This window comes from Salvelinus sp. IW2-2015, linkage group LG18 (assembly GCF_002910315.2).
Source record: "Salvelinus sp. IW2-2015 linkage group LG18, ASM291031v2, whole genome shotgun sequence".
In the NCBI taxonomy this organism is placed as follows: Eukaryota; Metazoa; Chordata; class Actinopteri; order Salmoniformes; family Salmonidae; genus Salvelinus; species Salvelinus sp. IW2-2015.
Window position 1 is genome coordinate 48,464,419 of NC_036858.1, and position 18,652 is coordinate 48,483,070.

Genomic DNA, 18,652 nt, shown 5'->3' on the forward strand with positions numbered 1-18,652 from the left:
TTTCGTATTGCAGGGTACCATAGCTTTCCTAAATAACGAGTGGGTGTGTTCAATGAGATGGCACGATAGGCTATAGCTCCCATTGCTCGGGGGTGAAGTTTCCCCTATATACAGAACTTGGATCAGCTCCCCCCGCAATCTGAACCTTAACAATAATTTGGGACAATTCAAAACTGACCCAAGATCAGCGTCTAGGAGCAACTTCACTCAACTCCATACCTCCCATTCGGGGGCGGAGCGCCGACGTCACAGATGAATGCGCGATCGGCACTGCATCGTTCTGTCAGTGCCGCAGATAGAATTTGAAGGCATTTGAAGTTAGGGTTGATCGTCAGCTGGACAAAGAATTGCTGAAGAATGACGTCGAGGTGCCCCAGATGCACAAATGATGTGTTTTTTGGTAAGGAATAATTTTTGTAAACTTATAGCCCCCGCCAATGCCAAGGAATGTAAATATTGAAGATGATCAAAGAACTTGGATTTATTTTGATTAATAATTATAATGATTTAGCATAGGTCTAACTAAAGGAAAATTAACTGACACTGAAAATTCAAATGGTTATTGTAGTGACAATTGTGTGCAGATATAACATAACATAATATTATAAAATACAATATAATAATTTAAATAATAATTTGTTGGACGCTGAAAATTAAAATGGTTATTGTAGTGACAATTGTATGCACACAGGAATAGAACAGAAAATAATACAAAATAATGCAACACAATAGAATACAATATAATAATAAAATAATAATTTTGTGGATGCTTATATTTTCCCTTTTCACACATGTACACGTGTGTATTAATACGCATTTGTGAAATGGAAAAGTATTTCTTGCATATCCCAACTCTCCCTGAGACACCCCTCGGAGAGTGGGTTCACGGCCAGGGTAGAATCCAAACTCTGTAAGTCTTGCAAATGCCTTTTTAAGAGGAGACCTGGGGAGTGATGGGGGACTGCCGCTGCATGAACGCCAAGTTGTCCCTGCTGGTGACATCGTATTCGTTTAGCCTACTGACAAGTAGCTTTTCGCCCAGAACCGGCAAGTCTTTATTATCATTATAAGATCATTTATTATGAAGGGGGGGGGGAAATTATATATATAAGTAAGATAGCACACTTCTTCCCTCACTCTTTCTCATTATCTTTCTCTCCCTCCTTTCTCTCGTGGAAAGATGAAGTTTGGTGAAAGTTGCATATACCTTCTTTCCCAGACGTCTCTGGAATGTTGGCTGATTATCCCTAAACATTTAACGAGGATTAATTAATACTTGACATGTTCATTTACTTTAACGTAGCATATGGGCAAGGTTACTTTGGTTACATCAGTTAAACCACTTGTTGGAACTTGATAATTAGGAAGGAGGCTTCAGCTCTTGGTTGTTATTGCTCTTGTCTCTTCCAGACATTTGTTTGATGGCAAAATATAGAGAATATTGTAAGATACGGTTTTGAACTTGAAGTCAAACTGAGCTGAAATGCACTTTTTACTATAGATTTATTGGCTGCACGTTGAACCCTTATCCTGGAGATTGGTGACCCATAATAGACAGAGGGAGAGAGGTCGAAATGTTCAATAACATTTCAGGGAGAGGGGAGAGTACAACGTCTGTGTTGGTAATAGCCTACCTTGTGAAACAGAATAGAGGAGATCCTCTGTATAATGTGCAAAAATGAGATAATGAGATGAGATAATTACAGCTAACAGCAATAGACAAATAATTTGCAAACAATGTTTTGGAAGGATAAAACCTATAAATGCTTTATGACCTTAGTTCAACTGTCCTACCCAAATTATAAGGTATTCATAACCCAACTGATAACCCACATTCTAAGACTGTATTATGCCTACACCATTGTTTATGTTTTGTTGTCATTTGAGTCTTTGTAAACAAACTCTCTCTCTCTCTGTCCTGCAGCTGAGAAGGTGAGCTCGCTGGGGAAAAACTGGCACCGGTTCTGCCTGAAATGTGAACGCTGTAACAAGACCCTGTCGGCTGGCAACCATGCTGAGGTAAAGGGAGGCCCTGTGGCCGTAATATCCTGTCTACAGAGAGAGAAAGAAGGAGGGAGAGAAAGATAATGAAAAAGAGAAAGAGTGAGGGAAGAAGTGTGCTATCTTACCCCCAGAACAAAGGGAGGGAGAGAGACATCGAAGGGTTGTGCTATCCTACCCAAGAGGATGGGAGAGAGGGAAGGGGTTGCATGGGGACAGAGGGAGTATGGCAGGCCACTGACCCCCATAAGGAGTAATATAATGTTGTAAAGAAAAATATATATATACTGTATAAAGTAATATATACACAGAATAAAAATATAAACACAACATGTAAAGTGTTGGTTCCATATTTCCAGAAATTTTCCATACTCACAACAACAAAGAATTCTCTCAAAATGTTGCTCATCTTTTGAACTGGTCATTTTGTGAACAAACTTCTGAATGGTACTCAATTTTAATTTTTATTTATCAGGGGCTGCTGCAGCACCCTCAGCACACCCACTTCCCGTGGCCATGTCTGCGAGATGGGGGTGCAGTCATATATACAAGCCCAAGATTCTGAACTTGAACGATTCAGCTCATAGAGCTAGAAAATTCCATAAATCTTCCAAGCTATTTGAGCACAAACTGTATCACAACTACAGATGTAGGATCTTAATTTGATCACCCTGTTGCAGGAGAACTTTCATGCAATGCAGGAAATGTAAAACTTGTAGTGTATTTGAGGTTTTAAAAGGCTTCTGGGGTGTGTAATTTCCCCTTAGAATTTCAGACTTGATTTTCCCTTATGAAAAATGTATCAACCCCTACAAAAATGTTCATGAATTATAATCCACATAATAATTCACATTTCCTGTTGCTGCAAGATTATTTTCCTACTGTAGTCAAAGTGGCTCAAATTAAGATCCTACATAAGGGGTGTTGTCAGTTAAGTGAGTTGCACTACTGGGTCATTGTTTATAGACCCATGTACTGTATCAACTCCAAATTAAATTGCCGTAGTGCTACTGCAGTAGAAGCCAGATCACTAGTGCTATAGCAGTGGCTGTGAAATTCAGTGGCCCAGAAATTCCAATCATCTCAAGAATGAAACTGTTGAGCAGCTATGTCTTTGTGGGTCCCTTTGATTATAGCTGGTCCGTGAACCAAATCGTGGCTTTACAATAACCTGACACTCATCCTTTGTCCACTCCAACCCCTCACCAGGCATCGTGACCCTGATCCTTCCACTGTGGCTATGTCCCAAATGGCACACTATTCACTATATAGGGCACTACAAAAAAAGAAGTGCACTATATAGGGAATAGGGTGACATTTGGAACGCAATGTCAATGTCATTTCACCTTTCATTGTCCTGCTCAGAAGACTTAGGGAATTTTCAAGCTCCCTGAGCTGAATCGTTCAAGTTCAGAATCTAGGGCTTGTATATCTGACTGCACACCCATCTCGCAGACATTGCCGTGGAAGAAGGGGTGCTAAGGGTGCCGCAGCGCCCCCTGATAAATTGAAAAAATATACAGTACCGTTCAAAAGTTTGGGGTCACTTAGAAATGTCCTTGTTTTTGAAAGAAAAGCACATTTTTTGTCCATTAAAATAACATCAAAATGATCAGAAATACAGTGTAGACATTGTTAATGTTGTAAATGACTATTGTAGCTGGAAACTGCTGATTTTTTTATGGAATATCTGCATAGGGGTGCAGATTCCCATTATTAGCAACCATCACTCCTGTGTTCCAATGGCACGTTGTGTTAGCTAACCCAAGTTTATCATTTTAAAAGGCTAATTGATCATTAGAAAACCCTTTTTTCAATTATGTTAGCAGAGCTGAAAACTGTTGTGCTAATTAAAGAAGCAATAAAACTTGCCTTATTTAGACAAATTGAGTATCTGGAGCATCAGCATTTTGTGAGTTTGATTACAGGCTCAAAATGGCCAGAAACAAAGCACTTTCTTCTGAAACTCGTCAGTCTATTCTTGTTCTGAGAAATTAAGGCTATTCCATGCGAGAAATTGCCAAGAAACTGAAGATCTCATGCAACGCTGTGTACTACTCCCTTCACAGAACAGCGCAAACTGGCTCTAACCAGAAAAGAAGGAGGAGTGGGAGGCYCCAGTGCACAACTGAGCAACTTCATTAAATAGTACTGGGTATGTAGCCCAGGGGAGTCTAGCCAGCCAAGCAATGGAATGGAATGTTAGCTCAGGGGACATTGGAAATTCAAGTGAATGTTTAATGAAACTCGGTCAGGAGGATTTGTCTCTCGTTTCACCAGGGTGTTTATTTCTCAATGCAAAGATGACACTGATGATGATGGATGGAAATAACAAAGGGTTGGGGAATGCAAGTATTAAGACGTCACTAAGGGTCAGGGCCAGCGTTCATAAAGCGTCTAAGCAATGCTGATCTAGGATCAGCTTCCCCCTGTACATGTAATCTTTATTCATTATGATCTAAAAGGCTAAACTGATCCTACATCAGCACTCCTAATATGAGACCCTTTGTGAATATGGACCCAGATCGTTACGTTCGAAACGTAAAGGAATTCCATCGGTACATAGAAAGTGTAGGGTTATGTTCTTGCTATTATAGTATTATCAGCATAATCCTCTTGTACAGGACCCCACATTTCTGCCTAGTCATGAACAGTATATCCTGTAAATCAAAGAAAGCAGGCATACAGTCATACTAACAGCACTTGTTAAAGGATGTCTCATCAACACAGTCAAAATAATAAAAAGCAAATCCCAGAAATTAGCACGTTTCAAGTAAGAGCCAGATGCAGACAATGTCGAAGTAACAACAGTTTATTAATCGAACAGGGGCAGGCAAAAGATGGGTCAAGGGCACGCAGAGGTCAGTAATCCATATAGATGGGGCAAAGGTACAGGATGGCAGGAAAACCTGGCGTCCTACCTGGGCGTATACCTGGTTAACCGAGGTGTCGGCGTTGGAAATCCGCGATGAGGCCTGGGTCCAGGATGTCCCTGGTGGGGACCCAGCACTGGAAACAGGAGACAAAGGGCTGTGAGACATGGGTTTAACTCTGGACACATGAAAGGTAGGATATATACGAAGGGTACGGGGCAACAGAAGACGAACAGCAGAGGGGCTAATGATTTTGGAGATGGGAAACAGGCCGATAAACCGGGAGGAAAGTTTCCGGGATTCCACCCGGAGGGGCAGATCCCGGGTGGACAGCCATACCTTCTGCCCGAGATGATACCGGGAAGCTGGGGTCCGGTGGCGATCCGCTTGTCGTTGATACCTGGAGGTGGTCTTGAGGGCCGACTGGGCTCTCCTCCAGGTATGACGACAGCTCAAACAAACATCTGGGCAGAAGGTATGCCGACCTCTTCTTCCTGCTCAAGGAAGAGCGGGGGCTGATACCCCAGGGAACACTCAAAAGGTGATAGGCCCGTGGCAGAGCAGGGAAGGGTGTTGCGGGTGTATTCGACCCACACAATCTGCTGGTTCCAGGTGGTGGGGTTGGCGGAGGTCCAGGCAGCGCAGAGTAGTCTCTAGGTCTTGGTTGGCTCGCTCCGACTGGCTTTTGGACTGGGGGTGGAACCCGGAGGACAGGCTGGCCGATGACCCAATGGGGGTGCAGAACGCCTTCCAGAACCGGGACAAGAACTGAGGATCCCGGTCAAAAACCATGTCAACTGGTAGTCCATGGATCCGGAAGATGTACTGCTCCATGAGAGGGGCCGTCTATTTGGCAGAGGGTAATTTGTGGAGAGGAATGAAGTGGGCGGCTTTGGAAAACCAATCCACCACAGTCAGGATGACGGTGTTGCCATCAGATGGGGGAAGACCCGTGACAAAGTCCAGGGAGATGTGAGACCAGGGACGGTGAGGGACAGGCAGTTGGAGACTAGCCAGAGCTTGCCGAGGAGTCTTGTTTTGTGCACAAACCGTGCAAGCAGCGACAAATGAGGAGACGTCAGGGACCATGGTTGGCAACCAAAAGCATTGTCGCACAAAAGCCAGGGTCCAACGGGGGCCCCAGTGGCAGGCAAGTCTGGAGGAGTGGGCCCGCTCCAGGACCGCTTCAGGCATGAACATCCGGTTATCTGGACCCCCCCACCCCCCGGGGTTCGGCTGGGAATGCTGAGCCTCCCGGACCTGCTTCCCTATACCCCAGCTGAGTGCCGTCGCCAGGCACGAGGTGGGAAGGATGGTCTTGGGCTCCAGGGTAATAGCCGTGGGGCTATAGCGGCAAGACAGTGCATCTGGCTTGACATTCTTGGATCCCGGCCGGTATGAGAGGGAGAAGTTGAACAGTGTGAACAGCAGGGTCCATCTAGCTTGCCTGGAGTTGAGGCGCTTGGCGGTGTGGTAATACTCCAGGTTTTTGTGGTCGGTCCATACAATGAGYGGATGTTCCGCCCCCTCTAGCCAGTGACTCCATTCCTCCAATGCCATCTTCACCGCGAGAAGCTCCCGATTCCCCACATCGTAGTTCTTCTCCATGGCTTTGAAGCGGTGGGAGAAGAAGGCGCAAGGATGTAGCTTAAGATCCAGGTCAGAACACTGGAACAGGACCGCCCCCACTCCTACATCAGAAACATCAACCTCCACCACGAACTGACGGGAAAGGTCAGGATGAACCAAGATGGGAGCAGTGGTGAAGCGGTGTTTGAGGTCCCGGAACGCCTGCTCAGCAGCAGGGGACCACATGAACAGAACCTTAGGAGAGGTGAGTACTGACAGTGGGGAAGCTAGGGTGGTGTTACCCCGGATAAAGCGGTGATAAAAGTTGGGAGAACCCCAGGAAACGTTGCAGCTGCACCTGGACGTAGGCTGGGGCCAATCCACCACCGCTCTCACCTCCCAGGGTTCCATCTGGACACTCCCAGCAGAGATGATGTACCCCAGAAAGGGGATGGTGGAGCAATGGAACTCGCACTTCTCTGCCTTTACAAACAGCTGATTCTCCAGGAGGCGTTGAAGAACCTGTCGGACGTGGAGCACATGTTCTTGGGGGGAGCAGGGGAAGACGAGGATGTCATCAATGTAGACAAAGACAAACCAGTTCAACATGTAGAGAAGAACATAATTTACCAGAGCCTGGAACACAGCAGGGGCGTTGGTAAGGCCAAATGGCATGACCAAATACTCGTAGTCAATCCCGCAGTCATATGGTCGGTGCGGCAGAAGTGAAGTGGCCCGGGCCTTGTTGAACACCTCCCAAAGGTCCTGGTACTCCGCGGGAATGGCGGAGAGGTCCGGGCTAACTTCCGAGCCCACAGGAAGACGTCCCGGGGCAGGTTGCGCTGACTTCAGGCAATGGGCATGGCAGAACGGGCTCCAGCCCATGATGGCACCAGTAGAGCAGTTAATGAGAGGATTATGTCRCTGGAGCCAGGAGAATCCCAATACCACAGGAATCTGAGGAGACTTAATGAGCAGAAATTGAATAGTCTCGCTGTGGTTCCCTGACACCCGTAGGTTGATGGGAGTGGTATTGTGTGTGACCTGGCCTATGGAGCGCCCGTCCAGCATTCTAACGTCAGTGGGAATGGAGAGGGGCTGAGTGGGGATATACAGCTCGGAAACCAGAGTAGCGTCCAAAAAACTCTCATCGACCCCAGAGTCAATGAGGACCCGGAGAGATTTCGACTTGTTCCCCCACAGCAGAATGGCATGAAATGGAGTGTAAGTAAGGGAAGCCCACCAGAGTACTCGCTCCTACCGGTGAGCCTGGTCTTTTAGTGGACAAGAGGACACAAAATGACCACGAGTCACGCAATACAGGCAACTCTTCGTGTTGAGCCTGTCCATTCCGCTGGAGACAACCCAGCTCTGCCTATTTGCATAGGCTCGGGAAACGGTGACTCGGCCGTCTTCGGCGACTCTCGGGGAACATCGGGTAGCCTTGTGTTCTCTCGGCAACAGTGCCGTCGGGGACTTCCGGGATGCCTTGGAGGCGAGGTGGAATCCTTGGACGGGCGCGAAATCGAATCTCCTCTCCCTCCGTCGTTCCCGTAGTCGCCCATCGATCCTGATGGTCAAGGCGATGAGAGAATCGAGATCTATCGGTAATTCCTGGGCTGCAAGCTCATCCTTGACCTCCTCCGAGACTCCGTGTAGGAACATGTCCAACAGCGCTTCCTGGTTCCAGGCATTCAGCTGCCAACGTACGGAAATCCACCGCATAGTCTGCCACACTGTGGAAGTCCTGCCAAAGCTGGAGTAGCTTCCAGGCAACCTCTCTCCCGGAGAATGGGGCATCAAACACCTTCTTTACTTCTCCCACGAACTCACACAGACTGACGCATGTGGCCGGCTGTTGCTCCCATACAGCTGTAGCCCAGGCGAGCGCCCTCCCGGACATCAGTGTGATTAGGTACGCTATTTTAGAGCAGTCTGAGGGGAAGGAGGAGGGCTGAAGCTCGAAGATGAGGGCACACTGAGCTAGAAATGCCCGACAGGTGCCTGGCTCTCCATTAAAGGGTTTCGGGGGAGGTAAGCGGGGCTCCCGGGAAGGCGGAGTGACCGGTGAGGCGGCGCTGCTAACAGCTGAGTTACTGAGGGGCTGTGAGGTTAACATCATAGTAGGCTGCCTCCCAGCCAACCCATGGAATTGCTCCAGCAAGATGTCCAACACCTGGTCATGGTGTTCGGCCAAGGTTTGAACCCCCTCCATAAGGCCACGAAGCAATTCCTCGTGCCTACCAATGGTGGCTCCTTGGGAGGAGAGGGCGTTGCGCAGCTGGTCTGAGTCTGCTGGGTCAGTCATGGCCAGTTTGTACTATCATGTTTCAGGTAAGACCCAGATGCAGACAACGTCGAAGTAACAACAGTTTATTAATCGCACAGGGGCAGGCAAAAGACGGGTCAAGGGCAGGCAGAGGTCAGTAATCCAGATACGTGGGGCTAAGGTACAGGACGGCAGGCAGGCTCAGGCTCAGGCTCAGGGTCAGGGGATAATGGGGAAGATGGGCAACACCTGGGGGGGTGGAGACAATCACAGAAAGACGGATATTAGAGTTGGAAAAGAAGCTAAAAAGGAAGGTAGCACAGGTTGGCCTGAACAATGAAGACTCAACTTGTTGCATGGATCCTCCAGTGAGGGTTTGTTGTACTAAAACTAGTAAAATACATTAAATATAAAACAATCAATCAACAATGGATGTAATCTAGGCAGTGTCGAGCCAATGGGGGACCACAAATACCCGCTGGCAACTCTAATACCAGTCCCGACTCGGCCACTATCTGTGGCTGTCAAAGAATCTGTAAGAAATACAGAAGGGGATCGGCGCTATTCTAGCCAGTGTCTGGAAATGCTTTATAACACAATCTAAACGTGTGGTCTAAATAATATTTTTCACTTATCACAGACTCCTGATAACTTAGTTTGATAGAATTATAGTTATAGGCCCCATAGTCAGGCCAGGTATGGTTAGTCACATGACTAGTCTTTACAAATCTCACAGGGTAGAATAAATGTCAAAGGGCTATCATTGTTTTGGAAGCCTGTTTGATCCTGTTTGATAACCTAACCTGGGGGTAAGTCATTGTCCTGACCCAAACACTGGAGTCTTTGAGTTGAATGATACTAGGGCTACTGAGGCTAATTATTCAGGTCCTCTCAGACCAGTAGGAGACAAAGCGTTGTTTCAGTGTTATAAGTTTGGAGTTGATTCAGTGGGCCAGGGAACAAACACAGTCTGTCTTTCTCAGAAACAGGCCGTTGTTTGAAACATTTTTCATCTAAAAAAAGATGAGTTCACAAGCCATGGCTGTATTCTCTAGAGTCTAGTAGTCTAACCCTCCGTGCTGTCTTTGTCTTTTCCATCTGAAGATAAAGAAGTTGATTTTAAGGTTTACTTGTGGATGGAAGGGTTTACATGCTTGATTTTTGAGAGGTAGTTGTTCTTACACAGGTTTGAATGGAGACACAGAGGACATATCCTTCTTTATGAAATACACAACCCAACAGTATCCATGGACTAATGGACAAACATTGCTAGTTCACTTTCACATGCCCATATACAATCCATCCACTTCTTTATCTCTGAAATGCTGTGGCATGAGAGAACGAATAGGCTTCTGTTATTTCTGGACGGGAGTGTTTTTGACAGGCTGTCAGGTGAAGGACTGACCTCCCTTTCTCTCTCTCTCTCTCTCTCTCTCTCTCTCTCTCTCTCTCTCTCTCTCTCTCTCTCTCTCTCTCTCTCTCTCTCTCTCTCTTTCTGTGGCCTTATACACAGCAGTGACTTATCTTCATTGTTCAGAACATTTTCTAAAACCTTTTAATGGTGAAGTCTCTCTCTCTCAATACTTTTTCATCAGGGAGAGACAGAGCGGGGAGAATGGTATCTGCATTCGTGAAAGGGTATCACACCTCAGGGAACTCTCAATAATTCTTTCTGTTGGGATCATTGAAATTACATCTTGGCATCTTTCCACAAAATACAGTAGCCCTTTCCTGCAGTAAAATGACCAAGTGGCCTCATGGGTGGAATGTTAAAAAATAAATTAATACAAATTATATTTTTTAAAGCTGCTGAAAATCTGGTGTTTCTATGTCGAACTATTTTGTTATTTCAGTCTTCTGTGATGTAATATTGGGATGCAAACTCAAAATAGAATACATGTGAACTCTATATCTGACATGGTACAGGTGTCTTCTTTTTTTAAGCCCATAACGTGTGTGAGGTGTATACTTTTGTTTCAAAGTAGATTTGTTTAAAACTACCAAGAAACACTCTGCGTGACCCTGATTTAGCCCACTGCAGTATCAGGTTAAATTACATTTACATGAGGTTAAGTAGACATTAAATGCATAGGCGGCTGGTGGCACCCTTAACTGGGAAGAACGGCTCATAGTAATGGCTGAAACGGTGTTAATGGAATGGTATCAAACACAGTTTCCAAGTGCTTGATACCATTTATTTCACTCGATTCCAGCCATTATTATGAACCATCCTCCACTCACCAGCCTCCTGTGTTTAAATGACAAGATTTATAATGACCTTGTCAGAAAGGCATGTCCTTAGTTCCTGGATTGTAGCCTACAATGCCAGCCCATAGCTGATGCAATGTTTCCTTTGCATTTAACGCCAACTCATTCATCACACTGATTAACGGCTGCTCCATGATTTCATGACATCACACCCACACCCTCAGTGACAACGTGACAATGAACAGCCAAAGTTTGACATTACACCAGACTGTCAGGTCTGTAACGGATGCTTGTGATAGAGGTTGCGTCCCAAATAGCCCCCGATTCCCAACACAGTGCACTACTTAAGAAGTGCACTACATAGGTAGTAGGGTGCCATTTGGGACAGACTTTACCGTCCAGAAAAAACATGAGCTCAGATTTGCTGGACTAGCTGAGTCACAGGCTGTCGTAGACATTATGTCCCTGACCTCAGTGTCCATATATAGACTCAAAGGTCTGAAATAGGTATGAAGGAAGTGATGATTGAACATTAAAGTTAACAGTGTGTATATGCGACGCATGCAGTGAGTCACCATCACAATCCTGAAAGTGTGTATTTTGGAAATACGCTGTTTTGGCAAAATATTTTTTTTTTTTAGCTTTCTAAATGTCACCCTACAGATGTGAGGTTGATAGGGTGAAATGTGAGGTTCAAAACTTTCACAAGTCACTCAAATAGTTCTGCCGCATGTCTAGTTCATTTCAATGCAATTGACCCGCAAACAGTTACACTGTAAATGCCAAGTATGTGCCTATACTGTAATAGCACTGTTTCTGATCTAAAGTTGTACTTTTTTTTTTGCTGTGAAGAACTTTGGTCCCAAATAGTATTTTATAAGAGTGACTTAAGTGTTTTTGTAGTGACATTGTTAGTGACATTGTTGTTCTTGTAGTGTGAGTGAGGAGGGCAGTTTGTAGAGGTATAAAATACTCTTGTATTTGAGGAGACACAGAACACTCCTGTGTGGTCAGAGTGAGCTTTGTGCAACAGAGTGTGTGTGTGCATTCATTAATGTAGGAACTGGTTGAGCTGTGTCCCACACACAATAACCCAATGTTGGTCCAAAAATAGGTGTGTCACACATACGTTGCATGTCTCTAAAGATGAGTCCTAAAAAGGCACCCTATTCACTACACTAGCGCACTACTTTTGACCAGAGCCCTATGGGCCTGGCCCTTGGGATGCAGCCCAACTCTCTAAGGTCGGTTACAAATGCAGCCATTTAGAATGAAGAGCTTTAAGAGCTTTAAGAGCCTGCTGAGGTCACAGCATCCTAAATCTCTTCTATCCTCCTCTCAGACGGGTGTTAGTTGTCTAAATATTGTTTTATTCCCAGTTCATGCACTGGAATGTGAAGGAGCTAGCTAGAGCATATGGAAGCAGTTTGCTAAAAATAAAGTCTGAATTGGCGATAGTTTGACAGGAATTTGGGTCGAAAGGATCTCTCTGTATTGAAATGTATTAAAAATACAAATCTGAAATGTGACATTAACACAGTCTGAGGTCCTGAGCCCTCTGGAACAGGTTTTCATCAAGGATCTCTCTGACTTTGCTCCGTTCATCTTTCTCTCGATCCTGACTAGTCTCCCAGTCCATGCAGTTGAAAACTATCCCTACAGCATGATGCTGCCTCCACCATGTTTCACCGTAGGGATGGTGCCAAGTTTCCTCCAGAAGTCACACTTGCCATTCAGGCCAAAGAGTTCGATTTTGATTTCATCAGACCAGAGAATCTTGTTTTTCACGGTCTGAGAGTCCTTTAGGTGCCTTTTGGCAAACTCCAAGCGGGCTGTCATGTGCCTTTTACTGAGGAGTGGCTTCCGTCTGGCCACTCTACCATAAGGCCTGATTGGTGGAGTTCTTGGACACCTCCCTGACCAAGGACCTTCTCCCCCGATTGCTCAGTTTGGCTGGGCAGCCAGCTCTAAGAAGAGTCTTGGTGGTTCCAAACTTCTTCCATTTAAGAATGATGGAGGCCATTGTGTTCTTGGGGACCTTCAATGCTGCAGAAATGTTTTGTTACCCTTCCCCAGATCTGTGCCTCGACACAATCCTGTCTCTGAGCTTTACGGCAATTCCTTCGACATCTTGGCTTAGTTTTTGCTATGACATGTGCTGTCAACTGTGGGACATTATATAGACAGGTGTGTGCCTTTCCAAATCATGTCCAATCAATTGAATTTACCACAGGTGGACTCCAATCAAGTTGTAGAAACATCTCAAGGATGATCAATGGAAACAGGATGCACCTGGGCTTAATTTCGAGCCTCATAGTAAAAGGTCTGAATAGTTATGCACATATATATATTTTTATACATTATACATTTATACATACAAAAAATGCAAAAAAATAATTGCATCCGTTTTAGAATAAAGCTGTAACGTAACAAAATGTGGAAAAAGGAAGGGGTCTGAATACTTTCCGAATGCACTGTAGACTGATCTGGTGAATCCAGGGAAAGCTATGATCCCTTATTGATGTCACTTGTTACATCCACTTCAATCAGTGTAGGTGAAGGGGAGGAACGGGTTAAATAATGATTTTTAATTCATGAGACATGGATTGTGTATATGTGCCATTTAGAGGGTAAATGGGCAAGACAAAGGGCCTTTGAATGGGGTATGGTAGTACAGTAGGTGCCAGGCGCACCGTTTTTTGTCAAGAACGGCAACGCTGCTGGGTTTTTAATGCTCAAAAGTTTCCCTTGTGTATCAAAAACGGTCTACCACCCAAAGGACATCCAGCCAACTGTGGGAAGCATTGAAGTCAACATAGGCCAGCATCTTTGTGGAACGCTTTCGACACCTTGTAGAGTCCATGCCCTGACGAATTGAGTCTGTTCTGAGGGCAAAAGGGGTTGTAACTCAATATTAGGAAGGTGTTCCTAATGTTTTGTACACTCAGTGTATGTCTAGTTATTATGTTGCACCACTTTTGTAGAATGACCCTATCTATGGGCACTGGTCAAAAGTAGTGCACTACAAAATGAGTATGGTGCCATTTGTGATGAAGCCAGTGACCAGTCAGCAGTCACACTCCTGAAATATAACCTCTGTCTGATTGGTTTAAACCCTAATGCTTTATACTGACACTGACTGACTGTAATGTTCCATTTCAGTGAATTGTCAAATGTTTCAGTAGTTTCAGCTTCAATAAACGGTTTATTTCAGTAATAAGTAGAACTGTTTCAGTAAATAGTTATAACGGAAGTTGCACTAAACCTGCAGATTGTTTGGAGGGGACTTCCTGTGTTTTTAGTTTTTCTTAATGACCAATATTCAGCTATTTATTATGATAATAGATTATTTGTTAATATTAGACATTGTCTGTCTTCCAGCATGATGGGTTGCCCTACTGTCACAAACCATGCTACGGAACTCTCTTCGGACCCAAAGGTAAGAGGTTACTGTTAAAAAAGCATAATCGCAGGTGTGCAGAAGAATGGCTATAGCTTGAATTCAGTAAGACCAATAATAGGATAGGATAAACTTAATTGGCTTTTTTTCACTTACGAAAAATGTATCAACCCATACGAAAATGTCCATTAATTATAATTCACCTAATATATAATTCACATTTCCTGTTGCTGCAGGATTATTTTCCTGCTGTAGCAAACTTGTTCAAATTTAGATCCTACATCTGTACTTTACACACTCCACACACACGTACACACTCACACATGCACACAAACACACAGACACAACACATTCAGTAGCACAAATGTACTAATTTCCTCACTCACATAAACAGCCATAAAAGTACTTGATTGATTAAGAAAACAATGTTAAAAACATTATAATATTTCATCACCCCTATACTATACCGGATGCTATACGGTCATACAAGGCATTTCCTTTCCCATGAATCAAAGTGCAAGACGTCCTCAGTGTGCTGTGTGGGGACCAGATGGATATTTATATATCTATAATGACCTCCTGACCTGGTGTTATACCACCTGGCCAGTGGGGCCTCATTTCTTAAAGTTGCTTCAATTGAAAAGTTTGAAAGTTGCATAAAAAGTAGGCCTCGTTTCAAAGTTGCTTAAATCTGTGACAACATTTTGAAGCACACCAAAATCCTATGATTTGTGTGTGCCATTAAATAAGTAGATTCTGAATTTTGGTGTACACGTCACATAGGCTTACACACTTAGCAATTATGGATTTTAAGTATTCACTAGTTTCACCTGGAAGAAATACATACACATTTGGGTTTGTGAGTGCATGAATGAACTCTGATATAATCTGAGGTGCTTCCCTTTTAAAAGTGAAAATATTTCTAAAGAAATGTCATATAAGCTCATCATAACATTTTTGTCTGACTAAGCGGGGGTGCATTCAGACAYTTGGGTATTTTTCTGGGTAATTATGACATGCTCTGTATCCCAAATGGCACCCTATTCCTTATATAGTGCACAACTTTTGCCCAAAGCCCTATGGGTCCTTGCACTACTAAGAGTTTAATTGGATTATTACCCAATGTGATGCTTTAATCGTTCTCAGGATGACTGGAATGGTGGTTTAGTAGTGTATGAACCCAGGGACAGATTTAATAACTGGAGGAAAGATAGATATAGTCGCTAGTGAAAGTCTACACACCCTTTGCACAGTCTTCACATTTTACTGGCTTTAAAATTCAATCTAAAAAATAATTTAATTTGATTTTGTTCCTACCAATCATCACAACCTACTTCACCTTGTCAAGGTGAAAGAAAAATTATAGAACATTTTCCTAATAAAAATAAATGAACATGTCTTCATTAGGTATGCTTTTACACCCAAGTTAGTACTCAATAGAAGCACCTTTGGAAGCAATTAGAGCTGTGAACATTTATGTTTATGTTTATGTTTATTTATGTTAATTGTTTTTGTCAACATTGCTCAAGCTCAGTCAATTTGTTGGGAATCATTAATGGACAGCAATATTCAAAGAAGGAAGCCCATGTTAAAAAAATCATCTGCAAATCATCAATTATGTTTGCAATAAGCCTGTTAAGCAATACTGCAAGACAACACAGCAAATAAATACACTTTTTGGCCTAAATAGAAAATTACAGGTTTGGATCAAATACAACACAACACAGCACAGGAGCAACCCTCTGTATTTTCAAGTATTGTGATGGCAGCATCATTTTATGGGTGTGCTTGTCACCAGTATGGACTGGGGAGTTTGTCAAGATCAAAATAAACATGAAAGAAGCAAAGCCCAGGTAAAAAGTTAGAGGAAAACCCACCTCAGTCTTTTGAAAACCTAACCCTGGGATAAAGTTTTATTTTCCAGAAGGACAATTACACATATATTAATGCCAAAGACACACCAGAATGGTTTTTAAGAGGTGTTACATGTTCCTGAGTTGTCCAGTCTCAGGCCTGACTTAAATTTGCTTGGGACAAGGTTTGAATATTGCTGTCCGTCAATGATTCCCAACCAAATGTACTGAGCTTGAGCAATTTTGACAAAAACAATAGATATACAGTGTATGTTTCCCTAACCTAATTTGGTATAAAGTTATTTTAAATTATTCACAGCTGTAATGGCTGCCAAAGCTGCTTCCACCAAGTATTTACTCTGGGGTGTGAAGATATATGCAATCAAGATATCTTAATAAAAAATTTAAAAAATTACTTTAAAAATGGGGAGTAGGTTGTGTAAATCGTTAGGAAAAATATCAAATTGAATCGCTTTTCAGAATTTTTTTAAAGGCAGCAAAATGTATAGACTGTGCAAAGTGTGTGTAGACTTTCACTAGGCACTGTATCTGCAAACTGTTGAAAGCTCCCGCAGTTTATTGAGTGTAATGTTTCGAAAAACTGACAAGAATTATCACTTTATATTATTATGCCTGCTTATCATATGATTGTTGTGGGGCTGCCACAAAACATGGATGGGAAGTATAGGCGGCAACATCTAATTTCCTAGATGGCACCTGGGTTCTATCAGTTTGGGGGCCAATACATAGGTGAGGGTCATTAGACTGGGGAAGCTAAATGTAATGACGGTTACTCATCTGACAAACTTCAGCGCATATCTATGAAAATTATTTTGACTATCTTTATAGATTATCTATAAAGAATGAGATTACCCTCTAATCATGTGCATTTCAGATGAGTTGACCCAGTACAATCATACAGAAACAAAGAATTTGTCTGGAATGTGTGTGTCTCTGGTGGTTTGGGTAGGATGTGGGTGGGGTTTGATTCTGGTTGTTTGGATAAAGGAACCTCAAACCCAACTGAAAAACAGCAGGCATTTCCCCTTGGCTTCTCCCTCCTCTGCAATTCTGCCTATCGTCTAATGTGGGAGTTATGCAGTAGGACCTCTACTGGGGCTTAAAGCATTTCCTTTTTTAATATAACACACTGACAACCAAATTTCAGTACAGCAGAAGAGTAACCAATGGTTCCATGGGACTAGTTGTAAGACACTGGTACTTTGTTCAAACTCTAGCACCTCATAATACCACATAATACTATGGCTGCCTAATAACCTCTCCTCCAGGTGTGAACATTGGAGGGGCAGGCTCCTACATCTACGACACTCCTCAACCCGCCTTTGACAGCCCCTCAGAAGGATCTCCCACCACACCATGGACCACCGTGCAGGTCACCCGGAACCAACCCAAAGGTAAGGGACGGTAGCCTGATCCCAGATCTGTTTGCGCTGTTTTGATATCGCCTATGGCCATTGTCACGCCAAACAATACCATAGGCAGACCACACAAACGGATCTGGGGCAAGGCTACAGCGACAGGGGTAGTAATAGTATTATTAAGGGAGTTTAGAGTTAACATATTGTCTTGATGAAAAACAAATCCCTCCTTGGCTTTCGCCACCTCACACACACATACATACACTACATGGCCAAAACGATGTGGACAGCTATTAGTGTATTCGGCTATATCAGCCAAACCCGTTGCTGACAGGTGTGTAAAATCGAGCCAACAGCCATGCAATCTCCATAGACAAACATTGGCAGTAGAATGGCTCGTACAGAAGAGCTCAGTGACTTTCAACGTGGCATTGTCATAGGATGCCACCTTTCCAACAAGTCAGTTTGTCAAATTTCTGCCCTGCTAGAGCTGCCCCGGTCAACTGTAAGTGCTGTTACTGTGAAGTTATCAGGTTTCCGGTAAGACCCAAATGCAGTCTGTGTTGAAGAAGTTACAATGTTTATTACAGCAACAGGGGCAGGCAAACAACAGATCAAGGCAGGCAGTGGTCGATAATCCAGAGTGGTGGGGTAATGGTACAGGACGACTGTCACGATCGTCTATGGGTGAGAGAGAGGACCAAGGCGCAGCGTGTGCAAAATACATTCTCTTTTATTTAGAGAAGGGAAAAACACGAAACGAACACTTAATACAAACTAAACAAAACAACAAACGACCGTGAAGCTAACGACGTAAGTGCATAGACAAGCAACAAACGTTCAACATAGACAATTACCCACAAAACCCAACTGCCTATGGCTGCCTTAAATATGGCTCTCAATCAGAGACAATAAACCACAGCTGCCTCTAATTGAGAACAAATCTAGGCAGCCATAGACATACAAACACCTAGACAAGACACTGACCCATTAAACGTACAAACCCCTAGACAAACCGAAACACATACATTCCCCATGTCACACCCTGACCTAACTAAAATAATAATGAAAACAAAGATAACTAAGGCCAGGGTGTGACA

The 18,652-nt window shown here is 43.8% G+C and overlaps 1 protein-coding gene across 1 annotated transcript in view; it reads left to right on the forward strand.

The window, feature by feature from the left end:
* The first annotated feature begins 291 nt into the window (after positions 1-291).
* Positions 292-18,652, forward strand: part of LOC111978605 (cysteine-rich protein 3) — a 34,932-nt gene continuing 16,571 nt past the window's right edge. Inside the window, exons 1-4 of the mRNA XM_024008743.1 lie at positions 292-400; positions 1,925-2,019; positions 14,302-14,359; positions 17,463-17,588. Coding sequence (XP_023864511.1) covers positions 358-400; positions 1,925-2,019; positions 14,302-14,359; positions 17,463-17,588 — 322 coding nt within the window. The 5' untranslated portion in view covers positions 292-357. The remainder of the gene's footprint in view (positions 401-1,924; positions 2,020-14,301; positions 14,360-17,462; positions 17,589-18,652) is intronic.